Below are 23317 nucleotides of genomic sequence, written 5' to 3' on the forward strand. Positions count from 1 at the left end.
GATAATTGCCACAAAGGCTCCTAATATGGTCCCCTATATCCAGATTCTTGTTTCTCTTTCATCCTCCACTCAGCCACCAGCATTCTCCTTCTAAAGTAAAATCTGACCATATTAGTCAGCTGCTTAAAATCCTTCACCGATTCTTCATATCAAGCCCAAATGTCTTAATGTGATATAAAGTCCCTTCACAATCTGGCTGTGTCTCACTTTCCTGATCTACTATTAATCTCCCACACATACCCTAAGCTCCATTCATGGTTCTAAGTATTTGATTTTCTGTTCTGTTATTGCCTCTTCCTATCTCCCTCTGGCAAACTCCCACTCAACCCCTTAATACTTAGTTCTCCTTTCTGCGTCCCTCCCCTAACACCCAAGTCAACCTTTTCTTTATGGTCTCAAAACTGTCTTAGGACCAATCACACACTTTGTTGTAAATTTAGTCCCATTAAGGCAAGAGCTCTTGAAACTCCTAGGGTCCAAGACAGTGACTGATACACAGTAATTGTGAAAGAGTTATTAAAAACTGATTCAGTTCAATTACAGAGCATAAGCTAAATTCAAGAGCTGTTATGTACATTATTCAGAACCTAATAATTTATGATGGAAATTAAAGCTCTGGAAAGCTCATGAAGTAATCTCAGAACTAGGAAAAAAGGATTCAGAGATAAGACACAGTGTGTTTGCCCAACTAAATTCTATTTATTCAACAAATATTTATTGAGCAGTATGAGCAAAGTAGCGAAAAGAGATGGAAAATTGTTGAAATTCATATTATAACCTATAGATACGTGTACATTGTATTTACTTACCCATTAAACAACTAAGTCCGCTACCAGCAACTTGTATTAAGAGTATTTTGTGGGGAGTCTGGGTGGCTCAGTCGGTTGAACGTCCGACTTCAGCTCAGGTCATGATCTCATGGTTCATGAGTTCGAGCCCCGCGTTGGGCTCTGTGCTGACGGCCTGGAGCCTGCTTCAGAGCCTGGAGCCTGCTTAGGATTCTGTATCTCCCTCTCTCTCTGCCCCACCCCCACTCGTGCTCTCTGTCTCTGTCTCTCAAAAATAAATAAATATTAAAAAAAAAAAAGAGTATTTTGTGCTTGGCTAGATATTCACACCTTTTTGATTATCTTCTTTGCAGCAATAAGAAAGTTAGGTAGATGATAAAGGCAAATAGAACTCAGTTTTCTATTTTTCAAAATGGAATACCCTTTTGCACTATTTACCCTTCCAGAAACCACCACTGCAAAATTTAATTCAGCACTGGGCTGCAAAAAATGGTCTATTTTTCAACCATGTAAATCAGATCCCATCACTCTTTTGCTCAATACTCTGTAAGTGCATCCCATCAGATTTAGAAAAAGGTGCAAATCTTTCACTGTGCTCTACAAGGCAACACGTGACCTGGCCCTGCGTAACTCTTTTTACCCTCATCTGCTACCACTGTCTCCTTTGCTCATTTCACTGGCAAACGCTGGCCTTCTTGCTCTTCCTAGAAGAGCTCATTTCTGTTTAAGAACCTTTGCAATGCTTACCAAGCTCATTGTGCTTAAGGAAACTTTGGAATACTATTCTTTTCTCCTCACACTCACTTCTCCCAAATTTTCACATGCTGGACTCTCTTCATTCAAGTCTCTGCTCAAATGGCACCTTCTCAAAGAAGACTTTCACAGCCACCCTGTTTACTATTAGAGTTCTCCATTCCTTTGCCCGGCATAACTCTTCTCTTAATATTTATATATTACCAGGGACCCACTAGAACAAAGATTTTAAGTCTCCTCACTGCAATAATCTGCACTACTACCAGCATTTAGGGGAGTGCCTGGCACACAGCAGCCTCTCCCAATAAATATGTTTAACATTCTCTGGCATTCTGACCAGAGTTATTCAATTCATATGACCTCAGGAAACTCACAGAGCAAACACTCAAGCTCTGACCCTTAGTAAAAACTACAAAATAAAGTCTTATCAAGTCTTGCCATCAAGACATATTTGTTCTGAGTGGCAAAGAGCTGTGACAGGTCTTCCTAGAGATTTTACTGGAAAACTAACTCCTCCAAGCAAAGCTTGCAGCAACCTGAATTTTGAAATAAAATGACAGAAAGTTGGGAAGGGGACCACACCTAAACTCACAGTCCTGATTTTTAAAGACCACTTCTCCCACAAAACCTGATCATTCAACAACTCCAAAATTATGTTTCCTTTGGCTTCTTGGCCCTTTTGGTGCTACGTATCCTTTGTCAGTCTGGTGAAAACTATGGATTTCTCTTGAGAATAATGCTCTAAAATTCATAAAGCAAAATACACAGACAGCTACAAAAGAAACCAATTTTACTGAAATACAGGGACACAGACTTAAGGTCTCCTATGATCTTCTTGCCACGGTGAAAATGACACAAGAAAATTTTGACGGCTACAGTAGTAAGAGAATCCCAAAGAGACGACACTCCGAGGTCCAACCCTGAGCACCCTCAAGGAGCAGCAGGGAAATGCTGGGCGCCGAGACCCAGCCAACCCTAGGGGGCGTGTCTGAGGATGCGCAGCGGAGGGAAGAGGGACCCGATCTGAGAAGGGGGTGGGGAGCTCGCATTCCCAGAGCGCGCAAGGGGCCGAGTTCCCCACGGCGCGTCCCACCCGCGCCTCACCTGTCCCCGCTGTCCCCAGGAGCCGCTCCGGCACCCCTCGCAGGTCTTCATGGAGGCCGCGGAAGATCTCGTGAAGTTTCTCGAAATGCTCCGAAGAGGCAGCGGAGGTGGCCATGGCGCAGGCCGCGCTCGAGCAGCGGCCACCGAGATTTGGGGCACTGGCCCCGCTCCTATCCCGGCGGTCAGCCACCCAGTCCCGCAGGCATCACGGCGACCGCCGCCACCACCGCCGGGGACGAGGCGCTTCCGGGGCCGCGGCGGGGTCCTCCCGAGCCGGAACGCCCACCCCCTTCATACCGTCACTGAGGGAGCGGCGGGCGCGAAAGCCTGACGGGAAGTCTGGTGGGCTGCCCGCCTGGGCGACTCCTGGGAGGGTGGTGGTGCATCGGAGCGAGCGGAGTCCTGAAGCCCCGGAAATACCCAGCTCAGGGTTAGGGAGAGCGCCATAACGGAAGGGACTGTGGGGGACCCGCGGGACGGGCAGCGCGACCGCCTGTCTCCAGGGCCCCGCCTTCCGGTGAGGGGCGGTCGCTGCAGTGCATGCCGGGGGCTGTAGTTCGGCGTGGAAGCCACTCGGACTCCGAAGTCACGCGCTGGCGGGGGCGGTGGTTCTGTCAACGCCACAGGCCCAGTGGGTAGTGCTGACAAGCAGTAGTTTGGTATCCGTAAGCGTTTGGAAATTATCTTCGCTATCATCGCCTCGTCTGGCGTCTCTCACTTCCTTATTTCGCGACCTGACTAAACATTAGCTTTCAGCCCTTGAGAGAGAGCTGGGGCACGTTCCTTGCTTGCCCTGCAGCGGTAAAAAAACAAAACAAAACAAAAAACCTTTTATTGGAGAGGTCAAACGCCCAGAGCCATATGCTTTCAGAAAGTCCCTAGGCAGTGACTCCCCAAATACGCTCGCAGCCTCTAGTCTCTGTGCTCGCCTAGGTGCATTCATTCACTCAGCAGGTATTTTTTGTTTATTTTTGAGAGAGAGACACAGAGCATGAGTGGCGGAGGGCCAGAGAGAGACACAGAAACCCAAGCAGGCTCTAGGCTCCAGGCTCCGAGCTGTGAGCACAGAGCCCAGTGCGGGGCTGGAACTCACGGACGAGGAGATCACGACCTGAGTAAAAGTAAGAGGCTTAACTGACTGAGTCACCCAAGTGCCCCTCAGCAGGTATTTGTTAATGTTCAGCATGTCATTATGCTGTATCTGGGCATATGTTGGTGAATAAAAAATTCACTCTCTGTGCTTGGTTATTTTATAACGTGGTGAGCAAGGCGCACTCTGCTTCATCGGGTCTCTTTCCCACTACGTGTAATGTGTTAACAGTGACAAAGTCCTATTCTGCAACGTGGGTTTTCATGGTTCCATAGCAGGGAATTTCTATTTTCAACTTATTTCATGATTTTCCTACCAAAGCCCTTTCTGAAATGTTTGCTTGGCAGCCCAATATATAAAACTTCCCAAACATATTAAACGATATATGACTGTTCAGGGGGAAGTGATTTGATGATTCATATATCTCCTGGAACTTTATTTTCATCAGACTGATTCATGACCACTGATTCAACAAATGCATTGAGCTCTTAATGTTCATTGAATATAGAGATAGCAAAATCTGAGGTTGTTAGTGGAAGTGTAATGTGATTAAGTCCCACAACTCTGTTCTAGAAAGGACAGGTGCAAAAGGGGGACATAATAGCCTGAGATGGAAAAAAATGTTTGAAAAGCATCACAAAAGCAGAAAATGGGTGAATGAATAATCAAATTATCACACAACCAAAGTTAATGGCATTTCAATGGAGACTATACTGTGGTTAGACTCTGAGACAAATTATCCTTAAAAATGAGAAATGACTGTATAACCATAATAATGAAAAGCATTTTCTTCTTATAGCTAAACTTTCATTTAATTGTTTTCTTTCATTGACTCTAATTCTTACAGCTTTTATTTAGGTAAGTAAAAACATTACAAATAATAAAAAATTTTTATTTGTCATTGATAGTTCAACATAAATTAAGTAAAACATTAGTTATGCTACTTAACTATTAAAAATTTCCAATTTTTCCATAAAATGACCATTTTTAAATATATAGCTTGATGGTCAAAACACGTTCAACAAAATATCCATTTACAAATATGAGAAGACTGTGGTCCCATAACTCTTTACCCCACCAAAGTGAATATGTAATTGTCAGTCCAAGTAAATCAAAGTCTATTAGAATAACATATTCTAAACAAGTGATAAGAACATTATTATTCCTCCAATTTCCTTTGGCAGCATTACTTTTGATAAAAGTTCTCCAAATTAAATGTAGATTTCTAGCAAATAGACATTTTAATCATGTTAAGATAATGTAAGGAAATGCCCTGAAAGATTACTATAGTGACTGTAAATTACCAATATCCGTCCTTAGGATAATTTTGCTGAATAAAGAATTGGGGGGGTTTATTTTGGGACTTTTTCTGCCACATTGGTTGATTGGTGCTTATGAAGACAGTACAGTGTCAGTCTTGCTCACTCAGGTGCTCGCCCTCAATTCTTCCAGTTACATATTACCATCTTTAGTTTTGTTTGTTGTTGTTTTTTTTTTTTTAAGTCCTTAACTAGTCCCTTTACTGCATGCATTATCTTCCAGGATTTTTCTGTTTTAGACTTCTTCCCTGCTACCCATGTGCTTCTGGGTAAGTAGTTAACCATATATACAGAGTTGACTTCCCTTTGCTGGTCTACTCTTTTGTATCAAAGACTGGATGACACTGTTTGCTCCATCTTTGAACATTTGCCTCCACCAGGGTCCAGTTTAATACTCTTCCTTTGTAGTTATTTTGAATTCTGTGAAAATAAGCCCCACTGTGTGACTACAGAAGAACACAAAGATAAACTCAGTGACAATCACCAAATAGCCTTTTCCTTCTTCTGGTTTTATAAGAGAAACTAAGACACAAAAAGGCCTCCATCGGTCTGGGGTCACTAACTAAAGTCAGGTAGATGGTCTATCTTCCCATACTGCCCCTTTCTTTACCCACTTGCTGGTCTGAGAAACAGTAAGAAAATGATAGTTTAAGCTTGACTTTTATTTCTGCCATCCTCCAAACCCCACAAACTTCTTAGAAAAGGAAGCTCTTCTCTGTGGTCTAGATGTTGGAAAGTGTTTTAATAGCAGTGGCTTTAGGTTGTCAAGAGATAAAGCCATGCCATAATCCAGATTCAGTTAAGAGTTTCCGGAAATAATTCAGATGTTAGCATATGATGGTTTTCTTAATAGGTGAGGGATGAGTCCTGCTCTTGAGTCAAGCCACTGTGACTCAGAGTTCGGCTGAGGCTGCAGTGTGACCCTCTTGAAATGAAGGTTGGATGGTGGTTGGGAGGAACTATATTGTGAACAAAGAGGGTAGAAACTAATCCAAACTACCATAAATTGACCTTGCCATAGCTAAGATTCTCCTAGGTAGTAGGTTTCAGACGGCAAATATCAGCTCGCAGGTCATCTGAGGATCTTATCGTCTGATATCTCTTGCAACTGACAGTAATAAGGGCAAACTAAATCTGGAGTAAATGCAAGGTGTTTTGATGAATCTGGCAATGTACACTGTGCTTTTCTCAGACATCAAGCAGGAAAGGCTGGAAGATTTGTTTTCTTTGTACTGACGATTTTGGTCACCATGAAGGAGAATCATTTTGGCAGGGAGTACTGAGTAGTCTGCTATAGGTTTCTCTTGAGTCCAACTGCTACCACCTGTCAGTCCATGGGGATGCCCAGCAGGTCACAACTGACATCCCATAGCCGTCTTGCTATTGTCTCATTCCGAGCCTGGGCAGAGACCCACGCCACACTGCAGTCACTGGAAATGAAAGAGAGAGACTTAAAACACAGGGTTTAAGAATGGAATCTGTTCTCTGCCTCAAACAAGGAATGTGACAGAAAAACAACCCAGGGATGACATGCCCTCTATACACTTCATAGGGCCAGTCTTTGTCTTACCTCTTCATTCTCCAATTCTTACCCCAGAGAAAATGTAATTACCATTTAGATCCCCTCACTAGACTACCTCTGATGAGAATGCTCTGTTTGATATGTAATGCATAGCAGTAAGTCTTTATATTCTGCTGTATGTATGTGTGTGTGTGTGTGTGTGTGTGTGTGTGTGTGTAAATGTTTATTTATTTTGAGAGAGAGAGCAGGGGAGGTGAGAAGAGAGAGAGAGAGAATCCCAATCAGATTCCACATCACCAGCACAGAGCCCAATGCAGGACTTGAACCCATGAACTGTGAGATCATGACCTGAGCTGAAATCAAGAGCCAGATGTTCAACCAACTGAACCACCCAGGTGCCCTTATATGTATATATTTAACTATAATATCTGTGTCTGCCTGATACCTGTGTATGTCTAGCTTGTTCACACAGGACCTTGTATAGTGACATGTTGCTGAGATTACATTGGTTACATACAGATGCTTGGAGTGGGGGAAAAAACACCCCCAAAACTTATGATTTCTGGTCTACCAGCAATTATAACAGTTTTTAAATAACAAGTCAAGCTGGCTTCATAAACAATGAAGACAGAAGATGATAGCATAAAAGAAATGTAACAATAAGGTAATAAGTGTTTCATATACCTTCTCTTCATTGCTGTAATCCCAATTATTTTAAATCCCCATTAAATACAGGAGAGAGACAGGGTGCCTGGGTGGCTCAGTGGGTTAAGCATCTGACTCTTGATATTGGCTCAGGTCATGATCTCACAGTTGTGGGATTGAGCCCCACATTGGGCTCCACACTGAGCATGGAACCTGCTTAAGATTCTCTCTCCCTCTCTCTGCCCCTCTCCCCCACTCGCACTCTCTCTCAAAATAAATAAACATCTAAAAAAACAAATGCAGGAGGGGTATTCAAACTCTGCACTTATCAGAAATTTTCTCAAAGACTTTTACTCATTTAAAAAAATTTTTTTTAATTTGTTAATGTTTATTTCTTTTTGACAGAGAGGCAGAGCATGAGTGGGGGAGGGGGAGACAGACACACACAGAATTCGAAGCAGGCTCCAGGCTCCGAGCTGTCAGCACAGAGCCTGACGCAGGGCTCGAACCTATGAGCCATGAGATCATGACCTGAGCCAAAGTCGGATGCTTAACCAACTGAGCCACCCATGTGCCCCTTAAAAAAATCTTTTTAACGTTTATTTATTTTTTGAGAGAGAGAGAGACAGAGACAGAGCACAAGTGGGGGGAGGGGCAGAGAGAGAGGGAGACACAGAATCTGAAGCAGGCTCCAGGCTCTGAGCTGTCGGCACAGAGTCTAATGCAGGGCTCAGACCCGCAAACCAGGACATCATGACCTCCGGTGAAGTTGGACACTTAACCAGCTGAGCTATCCAGGTGCCCCCTTTTACTTATTTTTATATTCGCTGCATCTAGTACACAGCAGGCATTCAATAAAGTGATTGAGTAAATGAACTGCAATCTTTTAAGTTACATAAGAAGCAATTTTAAAAATTATACTATTTTAAGAAAACTGCTTCCAGGACATTCTAAGCAAATTCTGAAGATGAAAAGGAAACTTGGCAAGTCTGAAATAAGAACATGAAGCAAACTCCTAACACTACGTCCATTAAGACACTGCTAATCAAAGAGTGGGTTGTGGACTAGCAGGAGCCATCATCTGGAAGCTTGTTAGCAATGCTGATTGTCAGGCCCCATCCAAACCTGCTGAATCAGAACAGGGTTGAGGCCCAGTTATCTGTTTTCAGCCACTTCCTCTAAAACACATAGAATTTTGAGAAACACCACTTAAAGATATCTTCAAATTTACAAAACAAGGCTTCTTGGTACTTCTGTTTAAGGGAACTCACCAGCATGACCAGTACAACCTGTCACTGCTGAGTAAAAAGACCATCACCGAGAACCAAAAGGCTTTGTATGACTCTCTCAGTTGGCCTCTGTAAGCCTCTGTAGCCTCTATGTATACCTGATGTTCTCTGCAAGGTTACAATGAAGAGCAAATGACACACGCAATGGACACAATGGAAAGTACTGTGTGTCATAAGCTATGACATGCTGTAAAATGTATTCAAATACCACAGTAAAAGCTACTTAAGTGTTGGGGCACCTGGGTGGCTTAGTCCGTTAAGCGTCCGACTTCAGCTCAGGTTATGATCTTATGGTTTGTGGGTTCAAGCCCCATGTGGGGCTCTTCCTGCCAGTGCAGAGCCTGGAGCCTGCTTTAGATTCTGTGTCTTCCCCTCTCTCTCTCTCTGCCTCTCCCCTGCTCACACTCTTTCTCTCTGTCTCTCAAGGGTGAATAAACATTTAAAAAATTAAAAAAAAAAAAAAGCTACTTAAGTGTGGTTATGCATCAGCATGGTCATGGTGCTGATATTTCCAGTAGGATTTTGGGTAGTATCAACCAGTATATGTAAAAAGACCTATATCAAAACTTAATACAAAGACTATTCTACTGGCATAAGGACAGACATAGAAATGAATAGAAAAGGGGCACCTGGGTGGCTCAGTCGGTTAAGCATCCGACTTCAGCTCAGGTCATGATCTCACGATTTGTGAGTTCGAGCCCTGCATCGGGCTCTGTGCTGTCAGTTCAGAGACTGGAGCTTGCTTCAGATTCTGTGTCTACCCCTCTCTCTGCTCCTCCCCCACTTATGCTGTCTCTGTCTCTCAAAACATGAATAAATGTTAAAAAAATTTTTAAGAAATGAAAAGAAAAAAAAGTATACAAGTACTCTTACATTTATGGTCAACTGATTTTTGATAAATCTGTTACGGACTGAATTATGTCCCCCCAAATCCATGTTGAATCCCTAAATCCCCAAGGTGACTGTATTTGGAGGAAGGACTTTTAAGGAGATAATTAAGGTTAAATAGGGTCAAAAAGGTAGGGCTCCAATTCAATAGGACTAGTGTCCTTATAAGAGAAGACACCAGGAGTGTGCACACACAGAGTAAAAACCATCTGAGGACACATCAAGAAGGCAGCCCGGTGCAAGCCAGGAAGAAACCAGAAATCAATCTTGTTGGCACCTTGATCTTGAACTATAAGAAAACTGTTTTCCTCCAGAACTGTAAGAAAATAAATTTCTGGTATTCTGCTATTGCAGCCCAAGGAATTTGAATATAGCTACCAAGAAAATTCAATGGGAAAAGATTAATCTTTTCAACAAACAGTTCTTGGAAAACCAGATATCCACATTCAAAATGAAACAGGACCCTATCCCCAAGCCATATATAAAAATTAAATGAATCATAGACTGAAATGTAATGCTCAAATTATAAAACTGTTAGAAGAAAACATAGTAATAACTCTTTGTGCCCCTCAGTTAGGCAATGGTTTCTTAGGACACCAAAAGCACAAGTGACAAAAGAAAAAAGTCAATAAATTAGAATTCCTCAAAAACTTCTCTGCTTCAAAAGACACCATAAAGAAAGTAAAAAGAGAAACCAAAGAGTGGAAGAAAATATTGGTAAATCACACATCTGACAAGGGACTTGCATCCAGACTATATAAAGACTCATTACAATTAAACAATAAAAAGACTAATCCATTTTGAAATTGGGCAAAGGATATGAATAGACATTTCTCCAACAAAGATAAACAAATATGAGCACATGAAAAGATGCTTAACATCACTAGCAAGAAAATGCAAATGAAAACCATAATGAGAAAAACTAGAAGAACATAAATAGAAAAATTACTTCATATTTATTATAATGGCTAAAACAAAGGACAGAGGGGCGCTTGGGTGGCTCAGTTGGTTAAGTGTCTGACTTTGGCTCAGGTCATGATCTCACGGTTCATGAGTTTGGGCCCTGCGTTGAGCTTTGTGCTGACAGTTAGCCTGGAGCCTGCTTCAGATTCTGTGTCTCCATCTCTCTCTGCCCTCCCCCACTCACACTCTGTGTCACTCTCTCACTGCAAGGGCAGTGTATGAGGGAGAAACTGGAACCCTCATACACTACTGATGACAACACGAAATGCTGCAGCCACTTTGGAAAACCCCCTGACAATTCCTCAACAGTTAAACATGGAGTTAACATGACCCATATTCCAGTGGGATTCCATTTCTAGGTATATAAACCAAGAAAAATGTCCATACAAAAATCTGTACATGAATATTCATAGCATCATTATTCAATTAAAAAAAGTGACAACCCAAATGCCCACCAACTAATGAAGGGATAAATAAAATGTGGAACATCCACAAAATGAAATATTATTTGGCAATAAATAGGAATGATGTACTGATACATGTTTTGGCATGGATGACCTTGAACACATTTTGCAAAGTGAGAAAGAAGCCAGTCACAAAAGGCTACATATTACAGGATTCTATTTATATGAAACATCCAGTACAGGCAAATCCATAGAGACAAAAGTAGGTTTGTGGTTTCAGTCAGGAAGAAAAACTAGTGCAAAGTTTCTAATGTGTCAGCCAAGACAGACTTAAGTTCATTTCTTGATAGTGGTCAACACAGCTGCTGTTGGATCTTCAAAATGCTTACAATTGAGAATCCTTGGCACTGGAAAGGCTCTTCAAAAGCCAATTAAATATTTACTAAGTCATGAATTTGAGACCGGCTTTCTTTAGATTACTCAATCAAAACCTTAAAATTTCCAGGGAAGAAGAATCCAGTCATTCATGGACAATCATTCTAGTGTATAAAACCATATAAATTTATCTTCCTGACTTTCAGACCCACATTTCCAACTATCTGCTATACATTTCTACTCCATGACTTATGGATATACACTCACTCAACATGTATAAGGCCAGGTGTATTATAGAGGGCAACTGATCCATTCCACATTCTTTTGGCAACAGCAATCTGATTCCTTTCTGTAAAATTACCTCTTTCCCACAGTTTGGAGAGCCCATTAATCAAGTGCTGGTCTTCCCCTAACCAAGGGAGTGAGGATGTGAGGATGGAAGACCGAGTGCTTCCTTGCTAGAGAGCGGATGGTGAGCAACAAAACAAAGACTAAAGATAGTTGGCATATACTCGTTCCAGCAACAGTGCCCCGGCCAGTTGACTGGCCACTGTGTGTGTTCTAAGCCTGGCTCTTCAGTCTGCTCTTTGGACCTAGAAGAACCCCCATATTCTAATAAATTCCCTTCTTGCTCAAGTTAGCTTGAGTCTGTTTCCACTGCTTTGCAATCAGAGAACCCTAAGCTATACACATTATATTTCCATTTCTGCTGTCTCAGTTAATGTCATCATCAACCTCATAGTAAGTCAGGCTTGACCCCCAGGTCAACTCCTCCCCGACCTCTCATTCAATTATTCATCAAGTGGTAAAGATTCTGCCTCTTCAGGGCCTCTCTCTCTTAATCATTCTTTGCATTCCAACTGTCATTACCCTAAATCAGGAACTCATTATCTCTCACTTGGGTTATTTATCCATTCATTAAACAAAGTCAGCAGGGATGTTTCTCTGAAGCACAGAGCAGATTATTTCTCTTTCTACTGAAACAACTTCTGTGGCTCCTCTCCAGGTCTGGCATTATGGGCCTTTCATGATCTATCTACCTTTCTTTCCAATTTTAATTTATTTGCAGCCCTTTCTCTAAAAGTGCAAGTTATTTCCACATAATCTTGAAGAGGAGGTAAAAACATGCTAAAATTTCAATCTTATGTGATGTCTGAGACATGCTTCAAAATAACGTGAGAGGAGGAGTGCCTGGGTAGCTCATTCGGTTAAGTGTCCGACTTAAAGTCAGGTCACGGTCTCACGGTCTGTGGGTCTGAGCCCCGTGCCAGGCTCTGTGCCAACAGCTCAGAGCCTGGAGCCTGCTTCAGATTCTGTGTCTCCCTCTCTCTCTGACGCTCCCCTGCTTGTGCTCTGTCTCTCTCTCAAAAATAAATAAACATTAAAAAAATAATAATAACATGAGAGGAAAAAAATATGTGAAGGGCTGGTGGATGGGATGGGAGAACACTAGCTACGGCTTAATGGTTGTTGAGGCTGTACTGTGGGATTCAACATGCTATTTTACCTACGACTGTGTATGTTCAAAACCCTCTACAATAAAAAGTTTTAAAAGTCTTCACTTATTCAAGAACAGAGTCCATTGATACTATTTTAGTCCTGAAGACAATAGAAAAATACAAATTTTTTAATGTAAACAAAACAAAACAAGGAGTCCAAAAAGGAACAAAGAAAACTGGATGGACATAAGAAAAAGTAGGAAGAAAAGAAACAGCCATATTAATAAAAGATGGCATGGAGAAAATCAAACCTACAAGTACCACGAAAAATGTGAATGAGTCAGTCCCCCTCTTAAAGGTAACAACCCTAGTCAAAAGACAAAAGCTGGGGCACCTGGGTGGCTCAGTTAGTTAAGCGTCTGACTTTGGCTCAGGTCATGATCTCATGGTTCGTGAGTTCAAGCCCTGCATCAGGCTATTTGTTATCAGCACAGAGCCCACTTTGGATCCTCTGTCCCCCTCTCTCTCTGCACCTCCCCTGCTTGTGTACTCTTTCTCTCTCTCAAAAATAGACATTAAAAAAAAGAAGAGAGGGGTGCCTGGGTGGCTCAGTTGGTTAAGCATCTGACTCTTGGTTTTAGCTCAGGTCATGATCTCATGGTTTGTGAGTTTGAGCCCCATATTGGGCTCTGCGCCGACAGTATGGAGCCTGCTTGGGATTCTGCCTCCCCACCCCCCTGCCTTTCCTCCACTTGATCTCTATCTCTCTTTCTATCTCTCTCAAAAAAATAAATAAATAAACTTAAAAAAAAAAGATGCAAAAGATGTTGTTTAAAAAACAACAACAAAAAAAGCTATGTTGCCCAATGTACTTTATAAGAAGAGTACAAATCCAAATTATTTCCTTTGAGCAATGAAACCCCGTCTTCAAAAACAGATATATTCATACCTGAAATGATGCCCATTTAGAATCTCAAGACCTTCCGTTATGGCACAATACAGGCTGGTCTGGGCTCCCTGTTTAGGGGTCTTGATGAAGAAGGAGAAAAGCCACCACATCCACTTCATGAAAGGTGAGTGCCGAACCAATTCAGAGTTGACTGTGCCAGGGTGTACAGAATACGTCGTAACGCCAGAGCCTAATGGGGGTGCCGTTGGGAGAGAGGAAGACAGGACTTGATATTGCCACATGGCCGAAGAGAGCAGAGGATACGAATAAACATTTGACCCCATGAAGACTCCCTTCCCCCAACAGTATTACAAGCATTCCTCACAGTAATTTATATCTCCCCATCTCACAGGTTAAGATTAAAGCTCAAAGAGGTTACTAACTGTTAGCAAACAGTAGAGCCAGGACTCAACCTATTAGTAGCACTTGACACTACTGACTACTTCTTTCTCAAAGCTGCCTTTTTATTGGCTTCCATGACCCCACACTCCTGATTTTCCTATCCTTTCTCGCTGCTTCCTCTTAGCTTCCTGGGCCAGTTCATCATCTTCTACTCAAACTTCAAATGTTGGAGTTCTCATGGCTTGCTAAAATCCCTCTCTATAACTTTCGGTATGCACATTTTTTGGTACATTATACTCCTTTGAACTCTTAACTGACTACGAGAGGCAGTGTAATGTAGTGGTTCAGGGCATGAACTTTGTGGGCAGACCGCCCAGTTTCAAATCCTAGCTTTACCACTCATTAGCTGTGTGACGTTGAGCAAGCTCCTGATGTTGTGACTCAGTTTCCTCTTAAAATGGGGATAATCCTAATACCTGCACCTCACAAGGTTGTTCTGAGGATTAAATGAGTTCATTTTTTTTTTTTTTTTTTTTTTTAAATTTTTGGGACAGAGAGAGACAGAGCATGAATGGGGGAGGGGCAGAGAGAGAGGGAGACACAGAATCGGAAACAGGCTCCAGGCTCCGAGCCATCAGCCCAGAGCCCGACGCGGGGCTCAAACTCACAGACCGCGAGATCGTGACCTGGCTGAAGTCGGACACTTAACCGACTGCGCCACCCAGGCGCCCCTAAGTGAGTTCATATGTACAAGAGGCTAGAACAGTATCTGGTGCATGGTAAGTGCTAAATGACACTTATGCATGGCTATGCCAAAGAGGTTTCCAAATTTTTGATTTTGGAAAGATAATACAAACACCTATACATATACTGCTTATTACCTAATCTCCCTGGTACAGGTGAGATTTTGTTGCCAAATGAGCTTTGGTGTCAAGCTTCTGAAAAAATGGAATTTTCATGTCTTTGTGGATTTCATAATTGCAGACGAAGGACTGTGGATATATATTATTTCCAACTTGACATCTACTCTAGATGACCCATAGTAATGCAGACACATAGGTCCTCAATTAACTTCATACTTTTTAAGGCCAAACCTGGATCTTGCAGTGTTTCCTAACTCCCGACCAGGCAGGCCCACAGAGCAGTTCTTGACAATTCCCCACGTTACCATGCTCAACAAGCTTTAGGGTTTTCCCATCCTAGATATCTCTTAGGAGTGTCCACTACCCTCCATCTCTACCACTGTAGTCCAAGCTACTGTCATCAATCACCTAGACCATAGAAATCACTTGCTGTACACAGCCCTGCCCCCATTTTAAAGGGTTTCCACTGCTCTTACACCAAAATCTTTACCATAGCCTCTAAGGATTTTGCCCCTGTCGACCTCACCAGTCTCAGGTCAGATTTCTCTTCCTCTTGCTTTCTTCATTTTAACCACAGCAGCCTCTCCATTTCTCAAACTGAGCCAAGACTTTTGTGCATTCTCTTTCTTCTGCCTGGAATGTTCCTCAACCTCCTCAGATGCCTCATTCCACCTGCTCTGTAACCCATTTAATTTCTAATCATCTTATATAAAGGCTTAGCTTGCAACTCATTTCTTTTTTTTTTTTTTTTTAATTTTTAACGTTTATTTATTTTTGAGACAGAAAGAGAGAGAGAGACAGAGAGAGAGCATGAACAGGGGAGGGTCAGAGAAAGAGGGAGACACAGAATCCGAAACAGGCTCCAGGCTCTGAGCTGTCAGCACAGAGCCCGACGCGGGGCTCGAACTCACGGACCGCGAGATGGTGACCTGAGCGAAGTCGGACGCTTAACCGACTGAGCCACCCAGGTGCCCCAGCAACTCATTTCTTTAGAGAAATCCCTGATCCCTTAAACTGAATAAGCACCCACCCCAATCCATTATAGGTCCTTGTACTTCCCCTTTCATAGTATTTACAATTATAATTAAACAACAACAAAAAGGAAACATTCCAGATGTTGTTAAGGAAATTAATAAATAAACGGAGGCTCATCTATATGGTGAGATATAATGCAGCCCACAAAAGGAATGGGGTAAATCTGTATGTACAACATGGAAAGATCTCCAAAATATTGTGTTGGAATTTCAGTTCCTTATATATGATGTACACGTATATAAATGCATAAAAAATGATTGACAGGTGCACATCAAGTTGTTGACAGTGGTTCCTTGAGGGGAGAAAGAAGGGAGAAAGTGGGGATTAAGTAAAGGGTTTTTTTTTTTACTTTTAGCTCTATATTATTGGAACTTATTACAAAGAGAATTATTCATGTATTCCTAGACTGATTTTACATGTGATAATGTATAAATACTTGTTTATTATCTCCCTCCCCCAGTGGATCTAAACCAAATCAAAGAAGGGACTGTACTTGTATCAGGCACCACTCCATCTCCAAGCCCTGAATCAGTGCATAGAAGAGCATGGATACTGAATACTTGACTGCTGAATGGATGAATGAACGACTCCTCTGTTATGCCCAGGTTGCCTTCATTGCACCTCAGCTGTCTCCCACCTAATCCTCACATCTCTCAGGCTTCCTCACTTGTGTATCCTCTGCTTTTATCGGATCCTCATGGCTGGGTCTATCTCTCCACCTCAAGGGCACCCTAGCTCCCCTACCAACCCTTTGGATAGTTTTCACCATCCAGTTACTCTGATCAATCCTGAGCTGATAAACAATGTCACGTCCTGGGCATAGACTGGGCATATGAAGTGAGCTGACCACAGCTTCCTTCCCCCACATTGCTGTCCACATAACTTGATGATCCTGTCCCAACAATGGGGCTTCTATGTCTGCCTTCTTGAGCCAGAATTCTGCCTGCCTCAACTCCTAAGTAACTCCAGCTGTCCATCCTGGATTACCTTTCTTTTTCTTGAAAATTCAGAGTGGACAGTGCTAAGGACCTCTGTGTATTTGTGACTGGAGAATTCCCTCTTCAAGGATGCATTTCTCTTACTTAACCTTTTGCTGTTAGGGGGCAACATCCCGCCATTGTCCTAGCACCTGTTTTATCCTAATGGTTGTATCTAGTGCCAGTTCAGGTCCCTCCCTTCTATCTAGTCTCATTATGAGTAAAAAACCTTGCTTGCTCATGAGACCTGACTTAATAAGGACAATAACCTATAAAATAATCCCATTTTACTTATGAGGAAATAAGTCCTGAAAAGTTAAGTAGCTTGCTACAGGTCACATGGCTGATAAGTACTAAAGCTAAGCCTTATGACTCAAAGTCAGAATTTCCCCATCTCCTGCCAGCTACCTCCAATATTCAGTTTTGGGCTACTTACTAAAATAATACCCAGTTATAGTCATGAAAGCAGGTTTTATCCAGGGGATAGGCTCCCGAAAACAGAATGTATTCCTGTGGCTTTTTGCTACTTCCCATTGACTTATATCTCTATATTCATTTCTTCTAAGCCTACCTTTGAGCCTCCGGGCCAGTTCCTGGGTGAAGAGAATGTTGGCTAACTTGCTGTGACAGTAGGCCAGACCTGCATTGTAGAATTTCTCACCCTGCAGGTTATGGAAGTGGATCCTCCCCAGGTGATGCGCTAGGGAAGACACATTCACTACCCTTGATGGGGCTGATTCCTTCAGCTTCTCTAGCAACAGATGGGTCAGGAGGAAGTGACCTACAAGAAAAACTAGAATTAATATAGTTCGAGGCCAATGTCAGGGTTAAGGGAGTCGTGGTGAGCTCTGCAGAGAATTCAGGAATAAGGCTTTTTGCCTCATTAATTCATTATCAACTACAGAACAAGCTCAGTGAGGGTTTAGGAAAATAGGACAGCCATCCATCCATGAGGGGGATCTGGAACATGTGAATATGAAGTCCTGTCTTCTTCCAACTTTGATTAATATCACTCTTTAAGAGCAGGCAGCCTCTACCTAATGTTCGCCGTGAGGATCACTACAAAGAAAGCAACACAGTCCTCAGTCCAATTAGGCTGTTAAAAATGCCCCAAAGTAAATTGAAACCAAATCACAGATTAAAAAGTTGGTGTAGCCTCAAGTGGGCCTCAAATTTATCCCTGGGCTTTCAGGCAGGACCATAATATTCGCTATTCACTTGTGGTCTTTTAGGGCCCAGTGTCCAATCGCATCACAAGGACAGCTCAATCTGACCCCTAAGTTTGCCAAGGAGAACTTTAGGTTTCCTCCAGTTTTGTGATGAGGCCAGATTTCTTACCCAAGTGGTTGACTCCCATGTGCATCTCAAAGCCATCTGCTGTCTTAGAGTAGGGACACATCATCACTCCTGCATTGTTGATCAAAATGTGAAGATGCTTTTCCTCTGCAGGGAAGAGATGTAGTGTGGAAGCAGCCAGCCACAGCGGTGATACCTAAGAAGTCTGCCTTAGAAATGGGGACCCACGGCTCCAATCTTTCCTCCATTTCCCCTTCAGATGTATTTTGTATTGTTTTTCATTATTTAAGACTGTAGTTGAATCCTACATACTTTTAGCACAGAGCAAAATTACCATCTTATACAACCAAGTGGCCTTTATGATCTTTCCAATTAAGGAGCTACTTACTCATTGCTTTCGAAAAAGTGTTCTACCCAGCTCTCCTAATAGAAAGACTTCCCGGGCTGAATGGGAAGAATCCAAGCAGGAGAAAAAAGGATGTTCTGTATGTACCCCTGATACTGGAGAACTCCAAAAGGCACCAAAAGAAATACTGGTTTCACCTCTTTGTTACATATGACAACTCTTTCTCCTGGTTTATTTTCTCACGTGGTTTTTAATTTCTAACTATAAGCTCATATCAGCAGAAGCTGTTTACTTAGGGAGGCCAAGATCCCTGTATTATGAGGGGATGCCTACAGACTACTCTTGGATTTGATTTTGATGTGATTCTATAGGATTTTATGTTAATTCCTCAGCTCAAGATTCTTACATCATTTGGTGATGTAATAAATTCTCCCCCATAGATGATGCCAACTTGAGGTTCTAATATCTTACAGATGACTCTCTAACCATCTATGTCCTGAAGAGAAGATGAGCTTTTTTGTCATGCCTTAGAGCTGGTGGCGAGGTTTTTTTTATGCCTCTTTATCATGGACAAGATGGCTTTTTGTGAGTCCCAACCTTATGTGAAGCCTGAGATACAGCTCCCCAGCTCTCAGGGCCTGAGTCCTTATCTTCTGTCCCTGTATGAGTGTTTAGACTCCAGACCCTAAAGCTCATATTGAGTTCAGATACTTCCGTGAGATTTTTGGCTTTAGTTCTTATGCATTACTAGGACTTTTTTTTTTTTTTTTTAATGTTTACCTATTTATTTTGAGAGAGACAAAGAGAGAATGGGAAGGAGCAGAGACAGAGAATCCCAAGCAGGCTCTATGCTGTCAGTGCAGAACCTAATGCGGGGCTCAATCCCATGAACTACAAGATCATGACCAGAGCTGAAATCCAGAGTCGGACGCTTAACTGACTGAGCCACCCAGGTGCCTTGCATGCTATGACTTTTTAAATCCATTTTTTTTTTTTTTTTATTTCTGCCTCTTGAGGATTCCCCTTTGTTACTAAGGAGTCAGCTATGAATGAAAGTTTTTTATTATAAACGATCTAGTATTTCTACGTATTAAAGAGGGAGAAGGACCTTTTCCTTTAGCTAAGTCTGCTATGTTGATTGCAAGACCAAAAACATAATCTCTGGTTCAACACTTACCTGCTAAGAAATCTTTAGCAAAGGCTCGAATAGATTTAGTATCAGCCAAGTCCAATTCCCGCACCAACACCTGTTGGTTCCCTGTCATGGTCTGGATCTCTCTGGCCACCAATTCCCCCTTTTGGATATCCCGGCATGCTAAATACACACGGGCTCCTGTCAATCAACATATAAAAGAGACAAACTGTCAGCTCTGCTTTGGAGTGGACATTACAAACCTATAGACTTATGAATGTAATTTTCTTTTTTTTTTTTTTTTTAATCGGAATTTTACCCCTACTTCACGACAGAGGTATCTGGTGAGCAAATCAAAAAGGAAAAATAAATAATATTCATTAAGTATCCATTACATGCAGAGCATTATACTAGGTTGAGACCAGTGAATCTGTGGGACACTTGGAAGGTTCTTGTATTCCAAGATTAGGAGGAAATAGTGAGCATGGTCACCCTTGTGAGGGATAAAATGGCAGTAGCAGGAGGGAATTAGAAGCAGATGATCTTGCCTCTTTGAGCCAGCTCTTTGGCTGTCTCCTTTCCGATGCCTGTGTTGGCTCCAGTGACCACAGCCACCTTCCCAGGAAGCTGGACAGTTGATGTACACACCCCACTAGACAGCATTTTCCTGTAGAGAGGGAGGGAGAGCTCATCAGTTCTTCATTCTCCTTGCCCTGGCCAGAGGTTCCTGCAACCCCCATGTCTTCCAATCCCAAGGCTAAGGTTTATTTTGGTTCTTTCTAGTACTGTCCCTTTACAGATTTAAGTAAGTTTGAAGAAAAATTTTCTGCTCTTGCTCAAGAACAAAATTGATTTTATTGTAATGGCAAACCTTAGAGCTGCCCCTTGCAGTATAACAACTAGATAAATATTGATTGTCCAGGCACCTGGCTTCAGTTTGAGCTCTTCAACAGGCTTGGGGAATCACAAGACTCAGCCTACAAGCAAGAACTGGTCCACTTAATGTCAATCTGCCCACAACTGGCACTTTATGGCCTAGAGATACATAATTCAACAAAAAAGTTAAAATTATGAAAGCTTGCCAACCTGAGGTGAAACACAGAAACAGAAACATGCATGCACACACACAATTAAAATTAAGACAAAGAAAAGACATAAATTAGGGGCGCCTGGGTGGCTCAGTCAGTTAAGCGTCTGACTTCTGCTCAGGTCATGATCTCACAGTTCGTGAGTTCCAGCCCCATGTCTGGCTCTGTGCTGACAGCTTGGAGCCTGGAGCCTGCTTCAAATTCTGTGTCTCCCTCTTTCTCTGCCCCTTCCCCACTCGTGCGCGCGCACGCTCTCTCTCTCTCTCTCTCTCAAAAATAAAAAATAAACATTAAAAAAATTTTTTTTTAATTATTCAAGAAAAGACATAAATCAGTACAAAGTGGAGCTGGTTGAGTGTTCTTCTTCCTAAGCACTGTGCTATCCTTCTTTTCCAAAGAAATGAATGCACAAACAGGGATTAACAGGTCTCAAATTGTTCTTTTTCTTCTCTGCAAATCTCAAGACTCAAGTAAAAAGAATCTCTTGACCAGGAGATACAATTTTAAAGAGCATGTCAGTATTTTTCATTGAACTTGAGAATTGCAAAGCACACACTCCTAGCCACGAACGCTACCTGGTTAGTGGACACAGGCCGATAGGAAGCAAACTAACTCATGGTGCTCACCTAAGGCTATCTTCCTTATCAGAGAAAAGCCTCCTTGCTCAGTTTCTCACATTCTTTCAGTTTTAGCTCCAGGAGCAACAACTATCTGGACCTCCATTGAGCTCGCTCTTCTCCTTACCAACAGGAATGAAAGGGACAACAAACTATGAAAAGTCTAGCTCTGGGCTAGCTCCCATGACCTAGCCAGGGGTTTGCAGATATGACCCTTGCAGCATAATCTTCCTCAGAAAAATCTCACAGAGACGTGAGCAGTATTTTCAGTTCAGGTTCAACTTTTCATTGAGATTCTATTTGGGTAAGAGAATCTTGTGGTGTAAAATGATAAAAAGCGGGGCGCCGGGCTGGCTCAGTTGGTTAAGCATCTGACTTGGGCTCAGGTCATGATCCCACGGTTGGTGAGTTTGAGCCCCACGTCGGGCTCTATGCTGACAGCGTTGAGCCTGGAGCCTGCTTCAGATTCTTTGTCTCCTTCTCTCTCTCTGCCCCTCCTCTGCTCATGCTCTCTTTCTCAAAAATAAATTAAACATTTAAAAAAAATTTTTTTTAAAGAGATAAAAAGCGTTTTCATCTGAGTGGGAGCACGAGGTGTTCAGAAGGAAGAACTAGAAGAGGAGCAAGACGGTGGGTGGTGACCACGCCCCTCCTCCCCCCTCCCCCACCCAGAAAGGGTTGTGTCTCATCAGTCACTGGTCCACCGTCACTACTGGTGATTTACTCAGAACCAATCAGCAGGCGCCTTTGTGCAACTCTGCCGATTTTCTGTGTCACTCAGCCAGCCATTGGCTACTGTGTCACCAGGTCCAGAAAGCATTACCCCTCAAGCTCTCTGTCTCAACCCCAAACCCCAGGTTATGAGTCGTGCTCTGAAGGCAGGATACCGCTCATGACGAAACCCTTTCATTTCTTTCCTTTACAAAAAAAGCGAATCTAACAGCAACAAGAGATCAAGCAATGGGTCTGCGGATACCACGATTCCCATCGAGGAACAGTTTCAGCAAGCAAAAAGTCGAATCGCTCCATTGCACTTCAAAGGCTGGAAGCAAGAAGCCAGATAGGACTAGTCCAAGGCGTGGGAGCTAAGGGGAAAACAGTGTTGAGGTCCTCACTCCATTTTAGGGTCTAAAACCCCCCAATGCTGGAAACTTAAGTGTTGGAGGTAGCCTTGCACACGGGGTTCTCTGGAGCGGGAAGCAAAGGCTGCGGAGACGAAAAAAGGGATCGGAGAAACAAAGTGGGGTGCTGCGGAATGCAGCCCCCTCCCACCGCCCGAAGTCTCCTGTTCTCGTCCCCCCGCATCCAGGACAGCTGGACCTCCTCCGACCAACCGAACTCCGGGCCTCGACCTACTGGGGCCCCCCAGGGAGTTTTCCTTTTCCTTCTTTTGGAGAACAGAGCTTCGGTGAGGACTAACGCCCCCCTGAATTCTTCTCAAGAGAAGGCAATACATTTGCACAGACCTGATTTTGGGTGCAGCGATGTACAGGAAAAAGGGGAGAAGGAGGAGCAGGAGCAGGACCCCGACCATCCTGGCTGGCTGCTGGGCTGCACAAGCGGAGCGAGATGCCCCAGCAAGCCTTGCCGGACTGTGGCTGCTCCTCCCAGACACGCCCTAGTCTCAGTACGACAGCCCACGGAGCAAAGCCGTCTGGGAAATGTAGTCCACAGCTTGGTCCTAAGCTTAGTGCTTCCAGCTGCTCAGAGAAGCTGACCCTTGCTCTGACACGCAAAAAGTCCTCAATCATCTAGCCTCTAGGACCTCTAGGATCGTCCAGCTCTCCCACAGCCCTCTGGCCACCAGCGTTCTCGCGAAATCTCCCCAGTCCTCTATCTCCCGGTTCCCAAGTCCAGACCGTGGTTCAGTTTTCCCCATAGTGAGGCAGTTACCGCATTGTTTCTCCTGGAGATCAAAGATTGGCCTCTGGGGAGTGTTCTAAGGCCATTTAGACAGCGGAGGATCGGTTGAGGTCTGACAGTTGGTAGGGAAATGGGGAGGTAGGAATCCTTTCGCCTTAGGGATTCCTTCATCCAATGGAGTGTAAGCAACCCGTCCCTGAAGACATTCCCAAGAGAATCACTTTATTGTG

General features: G+C 43.1%; 2 protein-coding genes across 6 annotated transcripts in view; both read right to left on the minus strand.

The window, feature by feature from the left end:
- The window catches only part of VTI1B (vesicle transport through interaction with t-SNAREs 1B), a 30335-nt gene extending 27439 nt beyond the window's left edge, over positions 1 to 2896 (minus strand). The window contains exon 1 of the mRNA XM_058739433.1: positions 2646 to 2896. Within this exon, the coding sequence (XP_058595416.1) occupies positions 2646 to 2760 (115 nt within the window). The 5' untranslated portion in view covers positions 2761 to 2896. The remainder of the gene's footprint in view (positions 1 to 2645) is intronic.
- Positions 2641 to 23196, minus strand: RDH11 (retinol dehydrogenase 11). 5 transcript variants are annotated; one of them, XM_058739431.1, is made up of 8 exons: positions 22691 to 22780; positions 20446 to 20554; positions 20068 to 20186; positions 19565 to 19720; positions 18084 to 18188; positions 17317 to 17526; positions 13529 to 13718; positions 5203 to 6484 (listed from the first exon to the last, which is right to left on the minus strand). In XM_058739431.1, the coding sequence occupies exons 3-8, from the start codon at positions 20180 to 20182 to the stop codon at positions 6382 to 6384; spliced, it is 879 nt and encodes a 292-aa protein (XP_058595414.1). In that variant the 5' UTR covers positions 20183 to 20186; positions 20446 to 20554; positions 22691 to 22780; the 3' UTR covers positions 5203 to 6381. The 5 variants fall into 5 exon arrangements, with proteins under 5 accessions (XP_058595412.1, XP_058595414.1, XP_058595413.1 ...); XM_058739429.1 differs by lacking the exons at positions 5203 to 6484; positions 20446 to 20554 and adding an exon at positions 2641 to 3438 and having other exon boundaries at positions 22691 to 22831; XM_058739430.1 differs by lacking the exons at positions 20446 to 20554; positions 22691 to 22780 and adding an exon at positions 23118 to 23196.
- Between the last annotated feature and the right edge of the window lie 121 nt (positions 23197 to 23317).

The sequence above is a fragment of the Neofelis nebulosa genome, chromosome 7, assembly GCF_028018385.1.
Source record: "Neofelis nebulosa isolate mNeoNeb1 chromosome 7, mNeoNeb1.pri, whole genome shotgun sequence".
NCBI lineage: Eukaryota > Metazoa > Chordata > Mammalia > Carnivora > Felidae > Neofelis > Neofelis nebulosa.